Raw genomic sequence first — 13,341 nt, forward strand, 5'->3', positions numbered from 1 at the left:
GAAATTTGACATGTTTTGGAACTGTATAGAAAACCCATCAGGAGCAAGATTAAGAAGACATCAGAACTCATTGCAAAAATCACCACAGCAATAAATAATTTCTTACAGGAACTCACTTAATGCAATAAATTTAGTGAAAATACTATATATAACTCACACAGACCACTTTAAAGTATATTTCTATCCCAACATTGTATTCAGTTATTTCAACTTGAGTCTATTTTGCAAGGGAAGAGCAAAGCTGTTTGAGTCAAGTTGACTCGGGAGCAAGCAAAGCCGATTGAATTCAATAGATTCACTTCCTATTAAATATGTTTAGAACTTCAGATTAACAGAGTTGGAAGGGACCTTGTAGGTCATCTAGTCCAACCCCATGCCCGAGCAGGAGACCCTATACCATTTCTGACAGATGGCAGTCCAGTCTCTTCTTGAAAGCTTCCAGTGATGAAGCTCCCACAACTTCCGAAGACAAAGCTGTTCCATTGGTGATTGTTCTCACTGTCAGAAAGTTCCTCCTTATTTCTAGGTTGAATCTCTTCTTAGTCAGTTTCCATCCATTATTCTTGTCTGGCCTTCAGGTGCCTTGGAAAATAGCTTGACCCCCTCTTCTCTGTGGCAGCCCCTCAAATATTGGAACACTGCTATCCTGTCCCCCCTGGTCCTTCTCTTCACTAGACCAGCCATGCCGTCATACTTTCCCAGGAAATCTCAAATATTCTTCCCTTTCCCCACCTCCTGGCTTCAGAGGCAAAGAATCAGCTTAAAGTAAATAGTTAAGTCACTTTCTTACCCTTGGGTTGAAATGCTCTCCTCTAGTTTGAATGGCTCACACACTTTTCCTCCAGGCTAAAAATATTCATTGTAGTCTTTTCTCCTGCCCTGCTCTTCCTTGTTCTTGGCACTCCGCTTTAAGGGGAGGGGAAATGTTCAGGAACTCAAAATTGCAGCTGGGTTCTTTGTAGCAATGATAATGCAGCATTTCTCCACCTCTGCATGCTAGCAAAGCTGCATCAGCATTTTTTTCCACACCACTGCGTTAACACTACTGCATCCAGGATGGGAGGGAGGGAGAAGTTGGCGAAAGAGATGGGCAGAAAGGCCAGCAATAATGCCAACACAGGGACATGAATGGATGGATCAAATGATTATGGCAACTGATGCGGAAGGAGGAAGCAGCCCCGGCAAAAAGTGTTGCCAACATGGTAACTGTCAGATGTGAAGGCTCAGAACAAAAAGATTTGACAATGTAGCTGGGTCAAAAAAGTAAATGTTGAGACTTTGGAAAAAGTGCAGAGAAGAGCAACTAAGATGATTAAAAGCCTGGAGACTAAAACATATGAAGAACGGTTGCAGGATTTGAGGCACTGGTGGGTTCCTATCAGTTTGGACCGGTTCAACCGAACCGATAGTAGTTTGGCGTCCTGGATCACTGGAACCGGCAGTGACCCAGGCCTGCCACGTCCCTGGACTTGTTCTCCCAGCGGTGCTGTAGGCGCCGCCATCTTGTTTTTTGCTTCTGCGCATGCACAGAGCAATTTTTATTGCTTTTATGGGCAGATGCGCACACACACACAAGCAAAATTGTATGCACACCAAAATGGCAGTAATGCCGGCAGCAGCCCACCCCTGATTTGGCATATGGCTAATCTAGAGAAAAGAAGAACTAGGGGAGACATGACAGCAGTATTTCAGTATTTGAGAGACTGCCACATAGAGGAGGGGGTCAATTTATTTTGCAAAGCACCAGAGAGCAGGACAAGGAACAAAGGGTGGAAACTAATCAAGGAGAGAAGCAACCTGGAATTAAGTGAGGACAATTAACCAGTGGAACAACTTGCCTCCAGAAGTTGTGGGTGCTTCATCACTGGAGGTTTTTAAAAAGAGACTGGACAGTCACTTGTCTGAAATGGTATCGGGTCTCCCTTTTGAGCAGGGGGTTGGACTAGAAGACCTTGAAGGTCCCTTCCAGCTCTATTCTGATTGACTGAGTTAACCCTTTAGCATGTTACAAAATGTAACAGCCAAGCCTATTTATGATCTATCCCTATCAATAACCCAGTAACCCATTATCCATTGCAGCATGCAAACCTAACTTCTCCCTTCCCCTCAAAGTAGCAAGAATGTTAGTAAACATTCCTTGCTGATGAACCCTAACAATTGTCTCCAGCAGCTCAGATATTCATCAGCATTCTCTGACATCAGAGCAATTCACCCAATCACAGGTCGCTTATTTCAGCATCAACAATAGGTGATCGAGAATTGATATATCACTAAATCAGTGTTAATTCTTGTTGACCACAGGGTAAGTCTTCTGCAACCTGCTCCCAACTTGGACCTTCAGATCTTCCAACAGCACACCCATCATCACCTTACACGTCTGTAAAATGTACTTTACACCTGCACAAAGTCCATCTTCATTTTGGTAAAAGAATTGAATTATTTCTTGGGATTCTGTTTTTGTTTGTTCGGAGGGCTCGCTGGATTTTATTAAGAGGAGTTGTGATGCATACTGAGAGATCCCCAGGAGGGAAAGGAGGCATTCTGGTGGAGGAAGAGTCAACCCAGCCCAGATTATCATGTGTGGAAGAAAAAGGATGAGGACAGCCCCTCCTTAATAGTTCCCAGAGTATACTGTAGATGCAGATACAACTGTCCTCAGTTTGGCAAGATTCTGTCTATAGGTGTGAAACAATAAAGAACTCTCCTTGGAAGAATTGCCTCATGTCATTCTTGGTTTTGGGCCTCGCAGGAGAACACCACTGCAAAGCTTAAATAGAAAGTCCAAAAGAGGAAGAGTTACTAGAAGAAAGAAAATTATCCTCTTAACCCTTTAAAAAGAAAATAATGTGGCATAGTCATGCAAAAGTATTGTAAGTTGATGGTTGTTAAACTGCAATTTGCTGAATAAGCCACAATTGCCTGGGTAGGTCCCCATGTTACCCCAAGTCAAAATCTAATAAAATCATACTAGAGCTGAGCAGGGGGTGTGTGTGTGTGTGTGTGTTTTGCATAGACGTGATCATATGAACTGCTTTGTGCCATAAATGTTCTATTTAAGGGCTGGGAAATTTAAGTATATAGCTATACAGGTAGTCCTCGCTTAATGGCCATTCATTTTGTGACTACTAGCTGTATGAGCCAAGGTGGCACAGTGGTTAGGGTGCAGTACTGCAGGCCACTTCAGCTGACTGTTATCTGCAGTTCAGAGGTTCTAATCTCACCGGCTCAAGGTTGACTCAGCCTTCCATCCTTCCGAGGTGGGTAAAATGAGGACCCAGACTGTGGGGACGATATGCTGACTCTGTAAACCGCTTAGAGATGCCTGAAAGCCCTATGAAGCGGTATATAAGTCTAACTGCTATTGCTATTGCTATACCTCTATTCTGACATTTCCTAACCCTTGCATTTATATCATTATACAGCTACATTCAAATTGATATGGGTTCTTTTCAAAGATTATTTTTTTGCACATCCTCCAGTCCAATTTGATTCTCTTTTCTGTGAGTAGAAAGGCTGACTTTCACAGACCAACTGTGGTAGTATACAAAATGCAAAGCGTTTTATTTCACCACATAAATGGAAAGGAACTAAAAACAAACGAACCCCCAAACTTCTATATATTAATGTAAAAAAATCTATTCTTTTTTTCTGCTCTTCAAATATATACACATCCCGATACACATAAAGAAACAGCTACAAGTATTCCCAGGAAAACACAGAAAAGGCATTTGACAGGATAAATGGAGAGATGATGAAACAACCCAAAAAAAGAGAGAAGCAGTTATTGGCACACTGTACCACTGAAACATTTTCAAACAGAAATATACATCTAATTAAGATGAGTAAATTTCAAACAATTGAAAATACTTGAAATATTAGCTTACCCCCATCAAGCAACAGTTAGCCATGTTAAAGCTACAATCCTATGTACAATTTCTTGGGGAAAAAACATTCAGCTTTGTGGTAATTCCTCCTGAGAGAATAGGAATATAACCGTAGCACACATCCCTTTGCACGCTGATTCCAGGGAATCATTCTATGTACGGAAAAGCTTTTCTGGTTTTGTACATATTTGAAAAAAACACAAGAACTAAATTTCAGAAGTGCATCACACTGCACCCTCTTTTGCACAGGTTTCACAAATGGGCAGGGCGATCATCTCTGGACTGCCAAAAGATCCAGATGAACTGTAGGAGGAAGCAAAGAGGTACATGAAACCTGCTGCTTGCTGCATCGACTAGTTCTCTAGATTTTTACAGCCCAAATATGGTAATCTATTCAATATGTCTGCTAAAGAACACCATCACACAATCTTTTACACTTTCTGACAATCTCATAAAACAACAGTCCCATTTGTTTTTAATACGCATGTTTTACATACCAAGCCACTGTGGCTTATAAGTCATGGTTTACAGCTTGCAACATGAGCATTCAGACAATCAAACAAACCATGATTAAAACAAGCCTGGGTTACTACTGTGCGTGAACCCTGTCATTGGTTTTCAGTGTTAGAATTTCTTTCGATTGCATAAAATTGGACGCAATCAATTTAACAGAATTGGACGTTCTATACAATCTGAGTTGTCAACGAACCCTACAAATCTTAAGGGAGCCTCTAAGCCAGGAGTATCAAACTTGCAGCCTGCAGGCTGGATTCGCATTGCGCTGGCCACGCCCACCCCCAGTTTAGCGAAGGGGAGGGGAAGTTGTGATACATCACATGACAATGCAAGTTTGACACCCCTGCTCTAAGCAAAAACATGTAAGACTGAGCTGCACAGTGGTAACTTCTGAAGGACCAGGTTCAACAAGTTGTTATCCCATGTTTTATCTTGGGGGTTTTCTTCTGATAAAGGATGCCTCCAAAAGCATAAAGGTAAAGGTTCCCCTCACACACAGGTGCTAGTCGTTCCAGACTCTAGGGGGTGGTGATCATCTCTGTTTCAAAGCCAAAGAGCCAGCATTGTCCAAAGACGTCTCCGTGGTCTTGTAGCTGGCATAACTAAACACCGAAGGCACACGGAACGCTGTTACCTTCCCACCAAAGGTGGTCCCTATTTTTCTACTTGCATTTTCACATGCTTTCGAACTGCTAGGTTGGCAGAAGCTGGGACAAGTAACGGGAGCTTACTCTGTTACGCAGCACTGGGGATTTGAACCGCCAAACTACTGACCTTTCTCATCGACAAGCTCAGCGTCTTAACCACTGAGTTACCGCATCCCAAAAGCATAGAAAGCTCTCATTATTTTAGGACATGTTGAAGACATTAGGAATTCCCATTTCTACAACTTTCTACAACTTTGAAAGAGGTTTGATGAATTAATTACTTAACAAAATCTATTTATTGCTTAAGACATTAAACAACATTGTGTTGGAGCCTAAAAAGAAAGCCATTTTGTCCCTTTGTCTCCTTTCCACCAAGGTATTTATTGCATATTAGGTTGCCTATCAGAAGTTGCCTGTGTGATCCAACGCAGATGACAGCTAGGAATGTGCCCGGATGCCATGGCTAACTTCCAGGGCACTTTTGGAGTGGCATCTTTATCATGGAATCACAGGAGAAAACAAAAACTCAGACACTGATTTCCTGACTCTTCTCTTTAGTTTGGAAAAGTGCATTTTTCCAACCACCCTTTTATACAGTACAGTATCTACAATCAGGTCACCTCAAGTCTCCAGGAAAAAAAGAAAACAAAACAAGTGTACAAAGAACAGGGCCAAGTCCCCATCATTTTGGGATGATCTGGAGGATGTGGAATGGCAAGACTGGTCCTTACGAGGAACCAGCATCAATTCTATGTTGCGGTTCAGTCCATGAACACATCCAGCCCAAAAGTCCGGTTGGTGCCATGTCAGATCCGTCCAATCTCGGCTCCTTCCTCTTTTTCTTGCCCGCTCTTGAGAACAGCGAGGAGCAGGTATCTCTTGGCCAACCGTGGATTCGTGAAGTATCTTTGAAGCCACTTCTTTCTTCCAGCTTCTCCAAACATCCAGTGCTTAATTAATCCCAGTGTGCTTGGACCGGATGGTCCCAGTTATTTTGCCAGTGTTAGTCCATGAATCTACAAGCTCAAAATGCAGCACGCCTCAGATGGAGTCAGTCAAAGGACCAAAATATTCCCTTTGACACATGCAGACTTTCTCAGAAAAGGAGAGAGAGACAAAAAATACAGCAAAAAAGTGGGAGGGGGGGAAACAAAGACATAGACAAAGAGGCAGAAAGGCAGAGAGAGACCAAGAGACAGAGAGAGACAGAGACAAGAGAGACACACACACACAGAGAGAGACTTTCTGGAGAAAGACATCACACACAAACAGTGGAACACTACTGAGTTCTCTAAGGTTAATGGAGTTTGCCTCCATCATGCAAGGGAGAAAATGAAATCCAGTCCACACCCCCTTCCCTCAATGCTAGTGAATTACAGTGCAAGGGTAGCCTTGCTTAACATTATGCCTCCCCAGTTCTGATAGATTATAACTCCCATGTTCTCATTCAAGCCCCCACCAATCGCTTTTATGTAAGATCTGTAGAGAGCTTTGCACACCATGTTACACAGGCTTTAACCACAAAAGATATATGTTCAGTTCAGTTTGAAATAACACGGATGGATGGATGGATGGATGGATGGATGGACGGACGGACGGAAAGCTTTCAACAATGAATGGAACAATCACTCCAACTTTGCTTATCAATCCAGTGTAATGTTTCTGTTAGGATCCCATTAAAGAGCATTCAAACCCCCCAAATCTAATTTGGCAAGCTAAAGGAGTGTGCGAAGGACCAGGGAGTGGGGGGTGGGAAGAGTGCTCCCCCACAATTTCTCTGGAGTGTCAAAGGAAAGAATTGGAGGTTATGGTGGGGGGGGAGGAGTGTTAGTATTCAAAGTAGCACAATGCACATATTGTACTGTGCTTGAATTGTTCAAAACTTTTAAGCATTTTACTGCAGCTGTCCTGCCAGACTCCTGCTAAGCAAGCCAACGTGAATATCCTCTCCTCGTGTTCTCAATGAGGGGCTGAAATCCAGGGCTACTTGGGGATGGGTCTGACTATGAAATTGGGGACCCAGGTATTTTGTGTTGACAGTCCTCTGTAGGAGACCTGCTGACAGAGTTGCTAACGTTGAGTGAAGGACATGATTAGCCCAATCAGAACATGTGCCCGGTTTGCTGCTGAAGGAAGGAAAACAGAGTAAATATCTTAGCCACTAACCCTGCTTCCTTAGCTCACCCTCAAAACCTGGAGATCAAAGGACAGAAGAAAGACCTAGAATGATGCAATAGAAGAAACATTTGGAAGAACAAGTAATAAAATATTTCTTCAGATTATGGCAGAATGAATAGGGCTACGTTTGACAGAGCAACTTCCTTGCTTGGATGTCGCCCAGATGTGTTAAGACAGGAACTAAGACTTTCTAGCCAACATGGTCTCTGGCTACAGACAATCTCAGGTTCTCCAGATGTTTCGGACTTACAACTGTCCTTTGCTGCAAATGTTCTTGGCGCAATATGGGACAGACACATAGTTGCTTATTCTGTGGTTGATAAATACTAAAAAAAACAACTGAGAATTGTAGTTTCTACCCACAGCAGGAAGGCACCCAGTTGGTTTAAAGCTGAAACAGACTGGTTTAGGACGAGGAGAAATAGGAGTTAACAGAGTGGAAAACAAACCACCTGGTAAGAATTTCAGAATAACAATTTTGGATCATGTGACGAAATAAGTTAGTTAGAGATGACCAGAGCCCAAAAGAAAACCAGTTGAGAAAGAGAACCACAACTTGGAAGGTGGATGGTGAGATTTGGACGAGCAAAGGCCGGGCCAGAGTGAACAACCAGATGTCCCACAAAAATGCTCTGGAGCACAATGGCCTCTGAGCCACATCCGGTCTCCAGCAGTCTCTATGGTGATGTCCAACTTCTTAACACAGCCTCCGAGGGCCGGTGCTAGCTTGGGTTCACACCATATTGAGGGCATCCTCAGCCAGGAAGCAGTGCAGGTGTTGAAAGGATGGGCGGTCCTTGGCCTCTCGTGCCCAGCATCTCAACATCATCTCATAGACGGCCAAGGGGCAGGTGGGCGGACGGCAGAGATAAACCTGAGGATGAAGGAAAAGAGATGGCGTGATATGGCCCTGAGGTGAGCAGGCCCAAGACAAAGCCTGGATTTTCCTAAAGCTCAAAAGACTCAAGCAGGGGTGAAATGCTATCCATTCAGACCAGTTCACCTGAACTGGTAGTAAAAATGCTACTGGTTTACCCAAACCAGTAGCAAAAAAATTCTACTGGTTCAGGTGAACCAGTATTTCCGACAATCAACTGTGACATGCGATTTATATTAGCTAGAATCATCAGTTTTCCCGCTTTCTAGCTAATCTAAATCGCCTGGCACAGCAGATCCCCCGGTTCTACTTACCTTTGCAGGCGCGCTTGGTAGGAGGCTCTGCCCACCCGCCCAGATGTCATCATATCTCATTTTTTACACTCTGTGCATGTGCGGAAGGTCCTGCGCATGCACAGAGGTGCATGCACACATGCGCGGAGGTGCGCGCGTGCTCCCATTTGCAAACCGGTAGCGAAGGTAAGTTGATTTCACGCCTGGACTCAAGGTCTTGGTGGCGCAGTGGTTAGAATGCAATACTGAAGGCAAACTCTGCCCACAGTGAAGAGTTTGATCCTGATGGGGCTCGGGGTTGACTCAGCCTTCCATCCTTCCAAAGTCGATAAACGAGGACCCAGATCATTGGGGGCAATACACTGACATCGTAAACTGCTCAGAGAATGTTCTAAAGTACTGCGAGGCGGTATATAAGTCTAAGTGCTTTTGCTACCACTATTCTTATTCCTGTCTCCATCCAAGTAGAATAGGCAAGAAACAAATCTGCTTAATATGGAACCAGCAAACTTTATTCTCTACGTGGTGAAGACAGGAAATCACATATGACCTGTTTCTAAGTGCCACATCAAACCCTAAGCTAGACACACAGTGTGTGCAATTCCAAACCACAAGCTTTAAGATCCCTCCCCGGATTTTAATTCATTTTAAATTAAATCAAATGCAAGCTTTGTGTTTGGGGGGAGGGAAGGGTAGGCCAACGGTTTCCTGTTCACATTTGGAGTGCGGTCCAGGATTGAAAAAGGCAGGGGGTCAGCTGATGGAAACATTTCTGCCTTAAATGATGTGATATCCTGATGTGGAATCTGGAGAAGTCTATTGCTGTCGACTTTCACTGCAATTTCAAGCACGCAGGAAAACCTGAGGTTAAGTAACAGCGAGTGCTCTGCTTTGAGTTTGACAAGTTTCAAATTATGCATTGCACTTTTTAAAATTATGATGTCTACCCCTCATCACAATGAAGAGCCTTCTGCAGAGATTGTACTAAACAGTGCCTAAGTTCATAAAGCATGCTATTATTGTGGCCCTCTAGTGGCCAGTGGAGCTGGTGGCAGACTCAGACAGTGAGAAGGTTAGGGAGGAACATGGGCCAGTCCTGGAGTCCGGGAAAGGCTCTGATTAGGGCTCAGCATCGGAGGCAGAGCGGAGGCCAGGGATGACAGTTATCAGCTGCCTTCGGAGTTGGAGATCAGTGGGGCAGAAGAACAGCTGGAGCCTGTTCCCGATGTCCTCATGCACAGAGCTGCCAGGAGAAGGGAACAGCTAAGGAACACGGGCCGACTTGGGATTAAAGGCACAGGTGGACGGTGAATGGCCCCCCTCCCATAGGGAGCGAAAGAGGAGGGGAGTTTGCAGGAGACAATTAGTTCAGTTCATGAGGGTGAAGATCTGTTCCTGACTTCTTGCCAAGTATTGTCTGCTACACCGTGGCATTTGGAAAATATCGGCCTGGCAGCTCTCTAAGCCCGATAAATGTCTGTAGTTGTGAAATCTCATGAAAGACTATTTGCCGGGACTTTGCTGGAGAGGAATTCCCTTTCACCTAAATAAAAGAGGTTTTATCAGGACGTCATGATCTTGGGAAGCCTAGGTCAGAACAGTTATGTTTAGGTTAAGGTAACACAACAGCCGTGTTTTCAATTGGAATACAGTGCTCAGATAAATAAATAGCGGTACAATTTGGGGTCCTTGGTGCTCCCTGAGCTTGGTAGTTTTCTTGGAGACGTTTCATTACCCATCTAGGTAACATGATCAGTGCTAGAAGAGAGTGAGGCTTGCTCTTTGTTTAAATACAAGAGAATTGCTCCATCGGTGGGAGTGGTTCATGATATTACCTAGTTGGGTAATTGAGACAACTTCAAGCAAGCAAAAAAGCTCAGAGAGCATCAAGGATCCCACATTTCAATCCTGAGCTACAAATATTCTCCTTTATTGAAATCACAGGATAACTTAACATTACAGACTGGTTCACAAAGCATGCTGAAAGAGTGACTTGAGTTTCCCACGACACAATAATCCATGCACTGTCCAGATACAGGTGGTCCTCAACTTACAATACTTCACTTAGTGACCGTTCAAAGGTACAACGGCACTGAAAAAAGTGACTTATGACCGTTTTTCACACTTAGGACCGTTGCAGCGTCCCCATGGTTTTGTGATGCTTGACACCTGATTCACATTTGTGACGGTTTCAGTATCTCGGGGTTCATGTAATCCCCTTTTTTAAACTTCCGCCAAGCAAAGTCAACGGGGAAGCCACGTTCACTTAATAACCATGTGACTAATTTAAGAACTGCAGTGATTCACCTAACGAATGTGTCAAGGAAAGTCGTAAAATGGGGCGAAACTCGCTTAACAAATTTCTCACTTAGCAACCTAAATTTTGGGCTCAATTGTAGTCGTAAGCTGAGAACTGCCTATCCATGTATGCGCGTGAGTCCTGGTCTAATGTATTATATAAACTTTGTATACTAGGCATGTTGTTAAACGGTCCCATTGTTTACCTGTTTGCCTTGATGTCGAAAAAACTCGCCGGCGTTCTCGATTACAGCTTCATCCGTCAGCTGGCTGTATGGCTGTTCCTGGCACAGCATGAGGATTTCCCACAGCGTAACACCAAAGGCCCAAACGTCGCTGGCCATGGTGAACTTACCCTGAGGGGAGGGAAAAAAATGTCATCCCTGGATTGATTAAAACCAGTTTTACAACATGATTCAACCTTGAGGGCTCTGGTCAGGGGAAGCCAGAAAAAACAAATCACAAATATAAAATCCCAAGTAAAAAAACATTGCAACAGCTTCCACCACTCATAGGGACTGAAAGTACTGTGGGTTTTTTTTCCCCCCCCTGGAAGACCTCACCCAGTGATAGTCAACCTGGTCCCTACCGCCCACTTGTGAGCATTCCAGCTTTCATGATGGGCAGTAGGGGTTTTGTCCGATACTGAAGCACTTTCCTTTTTTAAATTTAATTGACTTCCCTACTTTATAAATCACCATTACTGTGGAACTGGGTGGGCAGTTAGAAAATTTTACTACTAACAGATACAAAAGTGGGGGGTAGGTATAAAAAGGTTGACTACCCCTGACCTAACCAGTTCTTAACTCTACAGGAAGACTATAACTGTATTAAAATATTCCCCTCATGGCGAACAGGTGGCGCGCAGAGCATACAAGCCGTCACTCCAACTCAGTTCCATTGCGCATGCGCGCACACCTCCCACCTCCCAGGTGGTTTTTGGGTCTCTACCATGCATGCGCTGGGGCTGGGCGTATGTGGGAGACACGCATGCAGCCCATACTTGCTCCCAGGAGGCTGCAGGAAGGCCTACTAGACCCAAAATGGGCAGCAGGGCAGTGGCGCAGCCCCCCTGCAGCCCGTGGTTGCTCCCAGGAGGATGCAGAGAGGCCTACTAGGCCCAAATCGGGGTGTGGGGGGGGTTCCGTCCGCATGCTTGGGGGGCGGAGTGTGCAGGGGGGAGTGCACACACACTTTCAGCATGCAACAACAAAAAGGTTAGCCATCACTGAGATAAGCTATAATAAGATAAACATTGCAAGTCTGGTTATTATTTCTTCCTCTTCCTCTTATTCCTACAGGGACCATTTGTCCTTTATTATAAAAGACAGTGCTTGACTTCAGAAAGCTGTCCTTTTAGATTTATCTATTTCTTTTCTTGGTTCTGCTCTTGAATGTTCCTTTGTAAAGCCGACCTAGACAAGCCGAGACATATATACAATTTTTTTTTTATAATATCTAAGCAATGTTTTAAAAAAGCTCGTCACTTCACACACTCACCATTAGAATGCACTCCCAAGCCATCCAGCGGATCGGGAGCACGGCTCGGCCCTGGATGCGGTAATAATCTCCGGCATAGAGGTTCCGGCTCATGCCGAAGTCTGCAATCTTGATGGTGAAGCCTTCACCCACCAGGCAGTTTCGGGTTGCCAAGTCCCGGTGCACAAAATTGAGGGAGGCAAGAAACGCCATCCCAGAGGCTATCTGAGCCCCTAAATGGACCAGAGTGGGATAGCTGAGGAAGGAAAAAAAGATGGCCGGAATGTTAATTTAGAAAAGGAGTATCTCACTCTCTGCCTCCCTACAAGAGCAAATACAGGTAGCAGGGACGTGCAGTCAGGGGAGGCAGAGCCTCACCACTGTCACCATGAAAAGAAGAAAAATGTAAAAGGAAAAAGGCAAGAGCTGAGGTCAGGCTGAGCTAGTTGCTGCCAGAGTAGGGAGTGATTTTAGTATATTAATTGATTTGATTCTTTGTATTAGCTTTATTGTTTTAAATGTGGTTATATATTCTGTAAGCCGCCTTGAGTCGCCATGGGTGAATAGGTAATTAAATTAAATTAAATTTAAAAATAAATTAAATTAATATTTAAATTATTAAAAATTAAATAAATTAAATAATTAAATTAAATTAAATAAATTAAATAAATTAAATAAATTAAATAAATTAAATTTAAATAATTAAATTAAATTAATTAAATTAAATTAAATTATGTCTGAATTGTAGACTACAATACATTGTCTGAAAAATCTGCTGCTCAATAGGTAAGAACAGCAGATAGTAAAGGGAAAATATGCAGGAAAATAAATGGGATGCTTAGGAAAGGACTCCAGTTTAAGTAGTAAGACAATGTTTAACCGACATAGTTTTCACATTTTGTGAGATGAATGACTATTCATAAATAAATGTATAAAGTTTGCTTCCCAGCTGGAACATTGAGAAACGTATTGAGTTTCAGATGTGACTACCTGTATTTTTGTATGCAGACAATCATATCATATTCATGTTGGAAGCACCCAGGGGCTTCTGGGTTGAAAGGATTAGCCAGTGACGTCACCATTGCCCAAGACTGATGCCTAGTTAGGGCTCCTTTCATGTCCCCATTAATGTGCCCACCAAAGTGGAACCTATCTATCTACTTGCGAAT

The 13,341-nt window shown here is 43.6% G+C and overlaps 2 protein-coding genes across 3 annotated transcripts in view; one reads left to right on the top strand and one right to left on the bottom strand.

The window, feature by feature from the left end:
* LOC116503304 (zinc-binding protein A33-like) overlaps positions 1-13,341 on the top strand; it is a 902,198-nt gene that overhangs the window by 200,786 nt on the left and 688,071 nt on the right. The gene's annotated exons all lie outside the window — the stretch shown is intronic.
* DDR1 (discoidin domain receptor tyrosine kinase 1) overlaps positions 6,214-13,341 on the bottom strand; it is a 77,963-nt gene continuing 70,835 nt past the window's right edge. For both annotated transcript variants that reach the window (XM_032209619.1, XM_032209618.1), the window contains 3 exons: positions 12,194-12,428; positions 10,900-11,049; positions 6,214-8,099 (listed from right to left, as the gene is read on the bottom strand). In XM_032209619.1, coding sequence (XP_032065510.1) covers positions 7,959-8,099; positions 10,900-11,049; positions 12,194-12,428 — 526 coding nt within the window. In that variant the 3' untranslated portion in view covers positions 6,214-7,958. The remainder of the gene's footprint in view (positions 8,100-10,899; positions 11,050-12,193; positions 12,429-13,341) is intronic.

This window comes from Thamnophis elegans, chromosome 2, assembly GCF_009769535.1.
Source record: "Thamnophis elegans isolate rThaEle1 chromosome 2, rThaEle1.pri, whole genome shotgun sequence".
In the NCBI taxonomy this organism is placed as follows: domain Eukaryota; kingdom Metazoa; phylum Chordata; class Lepidosauria; order Squamata; family Colubridae; genus Thamnophis; species Thamnophis elegans.